Genomic DNA, 12,553 nt, shown 5'->3' on the forward strand with positions numbered 1-12,553 from the left:
GACGGCTGCCCTGTGCACCTCGGGTCCTCTCGGAGAGGGGCGGTCACCGTGTGCATCCTCGGCCCGCCATCTCAGGGCGGGCGCCTCGTGCACCCCAGTCTCCTCGGTGGAGGGCGGACACTGCATCATCCCAGGTCTCCCCTCCCGGCCGCCGTGGGCGTCGCCGACGTCACGCACCCACGCCTTGAAGCACGAGCCTGCCGGCGGGGAGAGACGGGGGTCGTGTTGGGGTGTTCCCTGGGTCCCCGCCGTCCGGTCTCCCTCCCCCACGCACTGCGCGCACCGCATCCCGGGCGGGCAGTCCGCGCGGCCCCGCCGGGGGCAGGGCCCGGGCGGTTGGAGCGGGGCGTGGCCGCCGGCGGGTAACGGGGCGTGGCCAGAGAGGGGTGGGGTTACCGTTGGGAGGGCGGGGCCGAGCGCGTGGCCACGCCTGCGCAGCGGCAGCGCAGCGGTTTCCCTCCCCCCAACGGGCTGGTGGCCGCGGCGTCGTGCTAGGCCGCGCTGTGCTCCGCCGCGTCCCCGCCGCCGCCGCCGTCTCGGAGGCCCGCGCGCCGGCCTCGGGGCGCGCCCCGCCGTTTTCGGCGCGAGCTGGCCGCCGGCCCGCGGCGGGCCTCGGCGGGCCTCGGCGGCATGTCGGGCCCGGCGCCGCGGGAGGCGTCGGCGGGCGCGGGGCCGGCGGGGCCGGCGGGGCCGGCGGGCGAGGGCGGCGGGGACGCGGCGCTGGAGCCGGCGCTGAGCTTCACCACCACGGACCTGAGCCTGGTGGAGATGACGGAGATCGAGTACACGCAGCTGCAGCACATCCTCTACTCGCACATGGAGGCGCAGGCGGCCGACGGCGAGCTCGAGACGCGCCTCAACTCGGCCTTCTTCGCGGCGGCGGGCGCGCCCCCCGGCCCGGCCGGCTTCGCGGCGGCGGCGGCCCCGGCGGGCGGCGCGGGCTTCGCGGCGGCGGCGGGCGCGCCGCCCGTGTACCCGGTGCTGTGCCCGCCGGCGCTGGCGGCGGACGGCGGCTTCGCGGCCTCGACGCCGTGCCTGGGCCACATCGACTTCCAGGAGCTGCGCATGATGCTGCTGAGCGAGGCCAGCCTGCCGGTGGCCGTGGCGGGCGCGGCCGAGAAGACGCCCGGCGGCGCGGGCGAGGCGGCCGCCCGGGCCAAGGCCGCGGACGGCGCCAACAAGGAGAACGCGGCGGCGGCGGCGGGGGCGGCGGCCGGCGAGGGCGCGCCCGAGGCCCGGACCAAGTCGGCCGTGCGCGTCCGCCTGGAGGACCGCTTCAACAGCATGCCGGCCGAGCTGCCGCGCGGGCCCGAGCCCCCCGAGGCGGGCGTCGCGCTCAACAAGTGTGTGCCGCCCCGGCCGGGAGGGGGGCCGCGGGGAGAGCCCGGGGCCGGCCGGGAGGGAGAGGCTTGAGTGCCCGGGCCGTGCACGCCGCAGCGGTCCACGTGGGGCGCCCCCACCCCCGCGACCCGCCTCCGCCCCAGAAGCCGCCTCGCTCCCCGGGCTTCGGACTTGGGCGCCAGGCGCTGGCCTCACCCACAAGGTCCCTGCGAAGGGAAACGAGAGTTGGGTTCCGGGCCAGGCCCCAGGCCACCCTCGGTTCCCTGAGTGTCCCTGCCCGCTGCGCACACGCACGCACACACACGCACGCACGCACGCACGCGTCAGGCATCCGATGATGGGCACCGGAGGTACAATCCAAAGAGGACACTGGCGCTGCCCCGTCCTCCTCCAGGAGGAAGGCACAGAAAACAGCCCTTTTCCTCCAGCCCCCTGGGTGATCACTGTCTTGTTAGGCTGGGCCGGGACCGCGACCCTGACCGGCAGATTTCCCGCTGGAAAGTCCAATGGCACCCAGCAGAGTGAAAAGGAACTGAGATGTTCCAGGAAGCCGCCTGCCATTCCTCAGGAGTCTCTGGGGTTTCTTTTGTCTTGGCAGTTTGGTAACTCTTATTCGACATCCATCTGAATTAATGAATGTTCCTCTTCATCAGCAACAAAACAAATGTACAACGTTAGTGAAGAATAAAACTGCTGCTGCCACTACCGCTTTGCAGTTTACGTACCCGCTGTTCACCACAAATGCCTGCTCTGCTGGGAACGCCAGCCTTTCCCAAACGCAGGTAGGGACGGTGACTGCGAGCTCCCTCACAGGGCGTGCTGAGGGGCCTTTCAGTTAGGTGCCCAAAGCTGCTGGCTTTTGCGTGACTGCAGAATTGCGAGAACTTAACGTGGTGGGGGATTAGTTGAAAATCCTGAAGCTTATCTCGAGCGCTGACATTGCTTCTGTTCGCGTGCACTTTATCTGTGTGGTACAGAGGAGACCCGGCCACGCAATAGTAACACGGCTCTTCATTTCCTCCCCTTCCCCCCAGAGTTCTGGCAACTCCTGTTCTGTACTTGAAGCTGCCAAGCACCAGGATATTGGACTACCTAGAGCGTTTTCTTTCTGCTATCAGCAGGAAATTGAATCCACTAAACAGACGTTAGGCAGTAGAAACAAAGCTTTACCTGAGCAGGTTTGGATTAAAGTAGGAGGTAAGCTATAAAGCAGAAGGTAGCAGTAGCCATGATTTTCTTCTAAATAAGACTTAACGTTTGGTGTCAGTTGGTCTTAGGGATGGGGGAGCCGGAGGTGGGGCAGGACAACGAATGCTTAGAAACAGAAAGACCTTTCTTCCAAGTGTGTTGATTTCATGGGGATCCTTACGCCTCAGTCTAATGTTCTGGATGTCAAGCATCATTTCACTTGGTGCGGGCATCTTGAGTTTGGGGGTTACTTTTCATTAAAACAGGGAAGGGACTCAGTGACTAGAGAAATGACGCTAGGTGCCATCGCTCCCACTCAGTGACAGCGGAAGAGAGCACTGCCCGGCCTCCTGCCCAGCCTTACAGTGGCGTCTTGTTCCCAAGCCCGCTGGGGAAGCCTCTGCCAGTCCACTTCCAGCCCACTTCAGGTTACACTCAGAACACTGAGCAGCTTTTTTGCCTTCTCCTTGACGCGAGGCAGGCGTCCAGATCCCGCCCGCCTCGTAGGGAGCGCTCAGTCACCATACCTGACCAGTAGCAGAGGACATAGGCGTGAGTGGGGACTGAAGGCTGTGTTGCTTCAGGGCTCTGGATGAATAGACAAGTGGAAACAGACTGCTGACTGAAAGTGAACTTTCTACTTGTTTTCCAAAGTACATGAATACAGACAAATAGCACAACCTTTTTTTCAAACGTTAAATGACAATAGGCTGGGAGAATTACGTTTCTCCCGTGTCAGTCACCTTGTTGATGTTGTGTGGCCTGTTTTACGTAATGCAGTCCAATAGCCAGCCCTGCATTGGCTACTCCGCGTAAGTTGTGAAATATTGGCAAAGCCTCTGAAAAGTTATCACTGCTCGGACAGTTCTGTTCAGGGATTTTCCCCTCTATGGCATCTCAGGGGGACACATCTTTATATATGATCCCAATGCCTGCGTGTTCCATGTTTGACGTAAATTTGACATTTCTATATCACTCCTTTATGGGGAGGAAGACCTCAAGGGTGAGGACATGGCTCACCTGACACCACCTCTCTTCCGAGGACCACCACTGAGACACCAAATGTCGCATGAAAGGGATTGCATAGAAAGAAGAGGTCACTAAGAGGATATACGACTGTCTTGATGCTAAAATATCCTAAGGAGTGGTTCAGTTGTACCTTCACGTTGAACTTGTTAGCATGGACTAGATTGCATGCAGCTTCTGAATTAGCTCCCGCAATACAGCTGTGACTGGTTTTATTCTCTGTGCTGTGTGTTGGGTTGTAAGTGCCAGAAGAGGTGTACTCAGCATTAATGGGGATAAGTTAAGAATACAAATTGAAATTAAAGTACCACTTTTTTCTTCTTTTGCAAAGAAGAAGCGCTCTGTAAACAAGCAATAAATAAGAGGAATCGAAGTAGAATACGTCAGTTGGACACACATGTAGAGCGAAGAGCCCTTGGAGAGATTCAGAATGTGGGCGAAGGCTGCACAGCCGCACAGGGCGCTTGGCAGTCAGCGGAGTCCTCACAGTCCAACCTGGGGGAGCAGACCCAGAGCGGGCCCCAGGGAGGAAGGTCTCAGCGTAGGGAGAGGCATAACCGAATGGAAAGAGATAGAAGGTAATGTGTGTGATTGCCTCGCCAGGCAGATCTATATGATTCTGTTAAAAGTGCGAGTTTCTGATAGATAAAGCAATGGTGACATTGGGCCTGGGCGAGAAGGGAGCAGGAGTACATGTGAACTCAGGTGTGCCAGGTGGATTGGGGACCCCAAGACCACCCCTCCCTCCCCAGGTTTCTCCAGGAGGATTCACGGGGCTCAGCATGGAGTCACACTCCTGGCTAAGGTCCATTACAGCCCAAGATAGGCTTAGCCAAGGGAAAAGGTCCCTGGGCCAATATTGGAAACAGCACTTACAGGCACCTGAGGAGAGTCACACCGGACACCCTTTCCCAGCAAAGAAGTGGGTGTGACAACACATGTGAAGGCTCCTCAGAGGCTCCTTGCCTCCTCCCTGGGAGACACCTGGCCCCCTACCCACTCCCCAGGTGCCCCAGCAGAAAGCAGGTACTCCACATAGGCCACGCGGTGTGCACAAACCGCCGAGGTGAAGTGAGCCAGTTTTGTCAGGGCTGGTGGGGGGCATGGGAAGCCCTGGTGGGGGAGTGATGACAAGTGGGGCCACTAACTACGAGGCCAGCATTTCCAAAGCACCAGCTGCTCTGTGGGAGAGAGGTGGGGATTTCTACTCACTTAAATAGTTACAGTCTTGGAAACTCCAGGGCCAGTTGTACCCTGCCCTCTGGAGTCGCTCAGAGTTGGCATTGACTCAAGGCCAGTGAGGTTGGGTTTTGGTGGTGGCCAGCCTCGTAAGCAGACCTTTGTCAAGGGCGCCGTCTGCCCTGCGCATTGGATGACGCAACTGTGCCTAGTTCTTTTAAAGAATGTTGGCGGAGGAGGAGGTTAAACTGTTACTTAATTTGTCTTACCTGCAATTTTCATCCTGTTCATCTGTGTAAAGTCAAATGAAGGTTAATTTTTCTCTTGTTACAGTTGAGCTTTTACCCAGGGTTTCCTTAATCTGTTATTTTGCTCTCTCTGCCCAACTTCCTCATCCACAAAATCGGGATAACATCAAGCTCATAGACGTGATTAGAAGGAAATGAGGCCATAAGCAGAGTTTAGCTCCGTGCCTTAGAAAGCAGCTGGTCATGCTGACTGCTGTGATTTTTTACCTTACAAAATCTCTGATTAAAATGGAAACTATACGGTTTTACAGATGGGTAACGAGGGCTATTTTGTACACATTTAACCATATTACACTGCCATATGCAAGAATTGAGTTGTGGGTTGGGCTGGGAGCACAGTAGTGGGCACACAGGAGGCTAAGCGATCATCTGTTGTAAAGAAAGCGTGGCCTTCCCAGAAAAGACGTATTTACAGATGGAGCCTGGCCCCTGGGTCACAAATGAGGAAAATGTGCTAGAGCGTGCCTGGCGTCCAGGCCAGGAAAGAGCAGGACCTGGTCCACACTGGGGCACTGTGGCTCTGCCCCTCCCTGGGTGGGCCTAGGAGCCTGGTGGCACATTGATTAAGTCCCTCAACTGTTGACTGAGGACCAGACCCACTAGCTGCTGCTCTGGAGAAAAGATGCTGTTTTTCTAAAGGTGACAGCCTGAAACTCTAGGGGACATTTCTGCTCTGCCCTACAGGGGGCTGTCAGTCAAACTCTCAGAGCAGAACTTCTAGTGACACCCCCCTGCCCCGCCCCCTGGGCTCCCATACCTTGAGGTGACAGGAGGAAGCTTGTCTTTCACTCCTTCACCTCGTGACTTTGGGTTCTGACTGCAGGCGCCGAATCCGAATCTGTTGCGACGAGCTGAATCTTTTAGTCCCGTTCTGCAACGCCGAGACAGATAAGGCCACCACTCTTCAGTGGACAACCGCCTTTCTGAAGTATATTCAGGAAAGACACGGAGATTCACTCAAAAAGGTTAGTGTGCCGCTGGGTCAGGCCCACTCCCAGTGAGGTTCCTGCTTCTCCCCATTCCTTAAGACACCATCTCGAAGTGTCCTGGCTGTTCCGAGACCCAGTCTTAAATACTGAATCCAGCGTGAACAAGGTGCTACCTAGTGACTGAAAAGGAGTTACAGCCCAGATTTGTTTCTAGACAAACAACAGTATAAAAGTGGGTCCATGCTGCCCCTTAGTTCGTGTGGCACGTCAAGCCCCCTGCATGTGCAGTGCGTGGTCCTGGGGCATGTGGAGGACGTGGTCTTTGTCCTCAGAAACGTTGACTTTGTAAAAGCGCTGAAAGCACGGAGCAGGAGCAGCAGCAACCAAACCCAACAGGTGACTGTTAGTCTGGGCCCCACATGCTTGCAGAAGGCCGAGGGAGCCAAGCACTCCGGGCTGGCGGTCAGAGGCCTCTCGGTTGACTCTCCAGGTCTCAGTGTGCTCAGAGCTGCCTTTTCCTGGCCCTTAGGTCGTGGTCCACGGTGGTTCGCTGCACATGGGCCATCCTGGCAGTAAGTGCCATGGAACTGGGTGCTTGGTCTAAAGAGGAGTTGTTGAGTTGGTTCTTTGGGGTTCAGATGAGAGAATGGGGCATCCCTAGGATGTGATATACCCTGTGGGGGCCTGAGCCCTTTTCCTGGCTCTGAATTCTGTCTGGGGGAGCAGCTCCATGAGGTGCTGGTGAGACAGCAGTATTCTCAGCAAAGGTGCGCCTTGTCCAAGCTCCACGCTCTTGCATGCAGCGAGGGTCTGGCTAGGGAGCAGAGCTCACCTTTTTAAAAAGGACTGTGGGTTAGACTTTGAGGTCGGTGGTTCAGACTGACCAGCTGCTATGTGTGAGGAAAATGAGGCTCTCTGCTCCTGTCAGGACTTGTCCTCTCAGGAACCCTGTGTGGGGTTGGTCAGCATTGGCTGCTAACCACAGGCCCGGTGCTGCAACCCACCAACTGCTGCTGGGAGAAAGAGCAGGCCGTCTGGTCCCGTGAGACCCACACAGTCACCGTGCGTCAAGGACTGGGTGGGAGTGAGCCCTGGGTTGGAGCAGACTGGATGGCGGTGGGGCTCCCTCATCTGCCCAGCCCCCCATGGCCCCATAGGCTCATGTGCTGCTGCCCAGCAGTGGGTAGGAGTTCATGCCTTGTCTTCCCCTTCTCAGTCTGACACCGAAAAGGCTGACAGTCCAGGGACCCTCAGGCCAGTTCTACCCTGTCCTACGGGGACCTTAGGAGTGGTCGTCAGCTGGCTGGGGTGAGTTTTGTTTGATAATTGCAGGGTTTAGAGTGCTCTCCTGGGACGTGGACGGCTGATTGTGCTGCACTTACACATTACGTTCATTTGCTCGAGGTTTAGACGATTGGCTTGTTTTCATACAAGAAAGCTTGCCAACTTTTAAGAATGGCTTAATGATGGGCTTTGGGTACCTATGAGGAATATATTGCTATTAATGTAACAAAAATAGGACGATGGCCTTGAAAACCTAGAATCAACAAAGTTTTGTTAACTATATTTCTGTGTATTCTTTATTTTCCTAATTTTTAAAATTTCTATACTTAACGATTAAATACATCATAAGCCAGTTGATATTATATTACCAGAGTAATATAATGCTAGAGAGAGTCACCCTCTAGGACATGATAGAACTGCCCCTTTGGCTTTCTGAGACTGTAGATCTGTACTGGGACAGACAGCCTCGGCGTTCTCCTGAGGAGCTGCTGGTGGGTTTGAACTGCTGACTTGGTGATTTGCAGCCCGGCTCATGCATGGTACCCATGCGTGTGCGCCTGTGCGAACAGCTGTGTGGGGTAACCGTGAGGCAGGACTCACTCGATGGCAGTGAGTGTGTGTGTGTGTGTGTGTGTGTGTGAGAGAGAGAGAGTGAGCGAGAGAGAGAAAGATACGCTTCCTGGGTATTTCTGAACTGTGCTCACATTGCTTGCTTTCAGGACAGGTGTTAGACACAGGCCGGGGGGACCTGGAACGGGAATAACCGAGTCACAGCTGACTCGTTTCCCGGGAGCTTTCACCCTTTTGACTGGATGTTGGTTGCTGTGGAGAACATCCACCGGTTCACTGACACCTCAGCATTCTTTGAGTTGAGTGGGGATCTGCCCTTCATTCTTTGTTTTGTCCACAATAAACTCACTGCCCCCTAAGGTTTCTGCCTGTAACTTGTCAGCTCTTCCTTTGTCCCGGGTGGGAGTCATTTGCTGTGCGGAGGTGCTGAGTGCGGCCTGGTCTGCCCGCCGGCTCCTGTGCCACCTCACGACGGTCTCTGAGTTTGAGCCCACGGTTGCAGCCCGAGTCCTGTGGCAGTCTACCTCCTTAGCAGTCTCCCTCTGGTCCGACGACCTTCGCCAGGGGCTGTTCTTGCCCAATGCCATGTCCAAGCTGTGAGACCGGGGTCTCCAGCTCCAGTCTTGCCTCGGAGGAGCATTCTTCCACGTCACATCTGCTTGTTCTGCACCACCGCTCCCAGGCACGCTCACAGCACAGCCGTTTGAAAATACCGTGGCTTGGTCCCCAAAGTCATATCCTTTAAACATTTTAAAGAGGTCTTGTGCAGCAGAGTCATTGTTTGATTTCTTGTCGGCTGTTTCCTTGAGCGTTAGTTGTGGATCCAGCAAAATGAGGTCCTTGACAACTCTGACGGTTTTGACGATGAACGTGACACCCACCATTCCTCTTGGATTTGTCGTTTCTGCATTTTAAACCATGTGGCTGTCTGATCCAACTTGGCCAATACCAGCCGTTGCCACTCACCGATGCTTAGACATCGACCTCTGCTTGTGACCGCTTCTGACCTCCCCAGACGTGGGCTGTGCTCTCCGTGCCCTGGGGGATGTTGGCTGCCCCGCTCTCCGTCTGGAGTCCTGGGAGGATCCACCGAGTCCCATCTGCTGCGGTCCGTAGGGTCCCTCAGAAGCAGGCGGCCCTCCAGAGACGTCACTGGGGGCCCTGCTGGTATTCACAGCGCCGCACACAGGCCACGGTGATCTCATGCCCTGCTGGTATTTACAGCGCCGCACGCAGGCCACGGTGATCTCATGCTGGTCGCTTCTGAAAGCGCATATGGCAGCCTCACTTACTTGTCACTAAACGGTTCTTGGACTGCAGGTTCTGGGTGATCTCAGGACAGCTGTTAGCGTTTGTGCACTTGCCGCCTTCCGACAGGGTTTGTCTGTGGACTCTGGGGTGTTCAGGGCTGGTGGGGCCCATGCACGTCTTGCATTCTTGAAGCAGAGAGGCAACTAGCCACGCCATCTCTGTCCCCTTCCTCTCGACTCTTGTGCTAGTGTGCCGAGGCCAGACAGAAGCACCAAACACACTATTAGGCCAGTGAACTGGGGTGTCCCAGAAACCATGAGCCTAAAGCTCCCAACCAAGGAATCGAGTCCCACAGGTGTTATGCCTCCGATCTGTGCTTTCTTGGTGGTGGCGGTTGTGTTTTCAATGTCCCTGCCACACCCCTTTGCCAGTTCAACTCTTAACAGGAGGACAGCTTACTGACAGTGGCTTTGTCCGTAAAGGTGCAGTTGGTGGGAGTTGTAGATGACTGCCCTACATCTAGCCAACCTCTCCTGCTGCAGATGCCAGGCTGCTTAGCCAGTGTGTCCCTGCTCCCCTGGAGCTGTCCAGGAGCCAGCACACAGGTCAGAGAGCCAGGCTGCCAGGGGCCTTGTTTACACTGGCGGTCAGGGGTCGAGGAAGACCTCTGAGATGCACCATGTGGGCAGAGCTGGCAGCCTGTGTGTGGGTCTCAGGGCCCTGGGGTCCTAAACAGGCTGGCATTTTGCGGAGCCGGTTGGTATGACTGCACAGGAGGTGGGGCAGCAGCATACGGCAGTGGCTCTGGTGAGAGGTAGCCTGCCGGAGGTAGTGGCGGAAATGAGGAAGACAGGGCTTCATGCCGTCGGCTGTGGGCAGAGATGAATTCGACAGTTGGCAGGTGGGAGGCAGAGTATGGAGAAAAACCTGGGCAGGTGACGGTTCGTGATCTTTCTCGTGAACAGTGAAGGCCCTGATCACATGCTTTGTGTCATCACGTGGTCTCGCCAGTCCGCTCCATGTTCACGAAGCGTGTGCCAAGAGTTTAAAGAAAACAGCAGGCATACAACCAATATCCTCGTGGACAAATAGTTCAACATCTGCAAAGAGCAGCGGGTCCGTCCCCCCTCCCCCTACAGGTTTCATACTCCCAGCCTGTCCGTCGCACGCATAGGTCCCAGAGTGACCGCACTGCACTGGCCGTGGGCCTCCCTCTGTCCCAGCCGCAGTTCTCGCCCAGCAGCCAGACCAGACTCACTGCCCGCAGGGCCGTGCCGCCGCCCAGCAGCCTAGAGCACAGGGTGGGACTGCCCCCGGAGCTTCTGTGACGGTAACTCTGTGGGGATAACCAGCCCGTCCTTCTGAGGAGCTGCTGGTGGCTTCCAGCTGCTGACCTTGCCGACGGCTGCCTCAGGGCTCCTCCCCACCCGGAGAGCTGTTGGCAAAGGGTCTGTCCTGACCAATCGTAGGTTCCGTCCGCGGTGTCAAGCACATCCACAGGCTGTGTAACTGCCACTATCTCAGTTCCTCATCTTGTTTGTCACCCAAAATAGAAGTCCAGCACCCATTGAACGGGAGAAAGAGGGGCTCTCTTCGCCCATAAAGAGCTGCAGCCTCGGACCCCCAGGAGCAGTTCTACCCTCTCCTGTAGGCTGTGAGTCGGCCTCACCTCGGCGGCAGTGAGTTTGTTTCTTTTTTCACCTCTTAGACAGTCCCTCCTTTCCCAGGAATCCCTGCCTTTCTGGATGTGTCTGACTTGTGAGCGGTTCTGTTCTCAGTGGGGACTCACGAGGGGCTGACTGCGCGTATCTGATGGGCACGAGGTCTGCGCCCACCTGCGGGCTGCTATGACGGAGGCATACAGGTGTCTGCGTCCCTGCTCTGGGGCACTTGTACACTCCTAGGCGTGGCCTTGCTGGGCCCTTGCTGCAGGGCTAACGTTCTGAGAAATGCCGCTGCCGTGCCCCGTTAGCCTTTGTGACACTGACATTAGGACGAGACCTGCCTGGCTGTCCACAGCACCGCCTGCATCCTGAATTTAAGGGACTCGGCTGGTTTGTCCAAGAGGACACTTCATTTTGGTGGCACTTTGCCTGGAACTCTCTTGGTGATAGTGGTGGTGAAGTGGGTTCTAAATTGGGCCATTAGCCACCAGTTGAGCGGTCCGAACCCACCAGTTGCTACACAGGAGAAACAGAAGGCTCTTCTCTCACCCCAGAGGCCCCGGCAGCTCCGTCCGGCCCTCTGGGGCACTGTGCGTCGCTCCGTCCAGCAGATGCACCTGCGACACGTGGGTGGTCGGTCTGACCCAGCCAATGCCACCAAGTCATCCGTGTGGCTGCCCCTTTTTTAATGTAAGAAGGCTTCACAATGTAGCCACATGGAAAATGTTCTGGGAAAGGAGATTAAAATGCATTTGCATTTGGGAAAAGCTTGCCGGGGAGGCAGTACCTGCCTGGGTCTCTGCTGGCCCGGCAGCCGTGGGTCCTTGGAAGACAGCAGCGTTGTAGCAAGGCCCGCTTGCAAACCCGAACTCAGCACATCTGTGGTCATTTCTCGGCTTTAGGAATTTGAGAGTGTCTTCTGCGGGAAAACAGGCAGAAGGCTAAAGTTGAGCCGACCAGACCCCCTGCTGGCGTGTCCTGCCCAGGAAGGTCTACAGAGCAGCCCAGCGATGGAGATCAAGTGATCTGAACTGGACACGGGCTCTTCGGAAGTGAGCCTCTCCCCCATCGGGGGTCTCGGAATTTCTGCAGCCCATCTCCCGTCCCTGCCCCTCCCCAGGGCTCTGCTCGGAGAGCAATGCGAAAGTGACGTGGCTCACGTTGGCAGGAGGCCGGCAGGGACTTTGCAAGCAGATTTTGTAGCGATATTTCTCTAGAACAGGATACTTGCCCATCAATGTCCACTTAGACCACTGGGAATGAAGACATCTTGACACAATTATTAAGCAAATTTTCAATGATCTGTCTGATGCCATCATGTTTCCTGACATGATAACTTAAAAATTAACATCCTTCAAAATTGGTTTAAAGGGTACATTGCCTTTTACTTATTTTGTGTACATTTTCAATATGCCCACATAGCAATTGGAACTGGTTACATTGTTTTTACCCTAGAAGTAGTTTGGCCATTTTATTTCATTTCAGTTTTAGCACCCAACCCTCCCGTAACGATCCCCACTCTGAAGCTCCTGTGTTGCGAAACAAGTGCTATTTTCAACCTTGTTTTGGCCAGAAAATTCCGAGACCCCTTTTGAAGCGACCTTTGTCCATAGATGCAATCCTGTCACTGTGGACATCCCCATCGTCAGAGACATGGCTCTCTGTGTAATAAATGGTCGTGTTTGGAACTGAGGTTTTCCAACGAGTGGCTTTATTTATCACAATGAGCAACATCAGCAGACTTGAGTGCAATCTAAAGTCACCTTCAATAAATACTGTTCGGCAGAGACGTGGCCGTGACCCGGGCACTGTC

General features: G+C 56.2%; 1 protein-coding gene across 3 annotated transcripts; it reads left to right on the forward strand.

Annotated features, from left to right (window-relative positions):
• Nucleotides 1–630: 630 nt before the first annotated feature.
• On the forward strand, nt 631–12,415 carry TCFL5 (transcription factor like 5). 3 transcript variants are annotated; one of them, XR_012779103.1, is made up of 7 exons: nt 631–1,343; nt 1,940–2,123; nt 2,376–2,538; nt 3,890–4,133; nt 5,866–6,007; nt 10,630–10,755; nt 11,643–12,415. XR_012779103.1 is itself a non-coding variant. In XM_075528340.1 (6 exons), the coding sequence occupies exons 1-6, from the start codon at nt 631–633 to the stop codon at nt 11,763–11,765; spliced, it is 1,572 nt and encodes a 523-aa protein (XP_075384455.1). In that variant the 3' UTR covers nt 11,766–12,415. The 3 variants fall into 3 exon arrangements, 2 of the variants coding, with proteins under 2 accessions (XP_075384455.1, XP_075384456.1); XM_075528340.1 differs by lacking the exon at nt 10,630–10,755 and having other exon boundaries at nt 3,887–4,133; XM_075528341.1 differs by lacking the exon at nt 10,630–10,755.
• Nucleotides 12,416–12,553: the final 138 nt, after the last annotated feature.

Source organism: Tenrec ecaudatus, chromosome 12 (genome assembly GCF_050624435.1).
Source record: "Tenrec ecaudatus isolate mTenEca1 chromosome 12, mTenEca1.hap1, whole genome shotgun sequence".
NCBI lineage: Eukaryota > Metazoa > Chordata > Mammalia > Afrosoricida > Tenrecidae > Tenrec > Tenrec ecaudatus.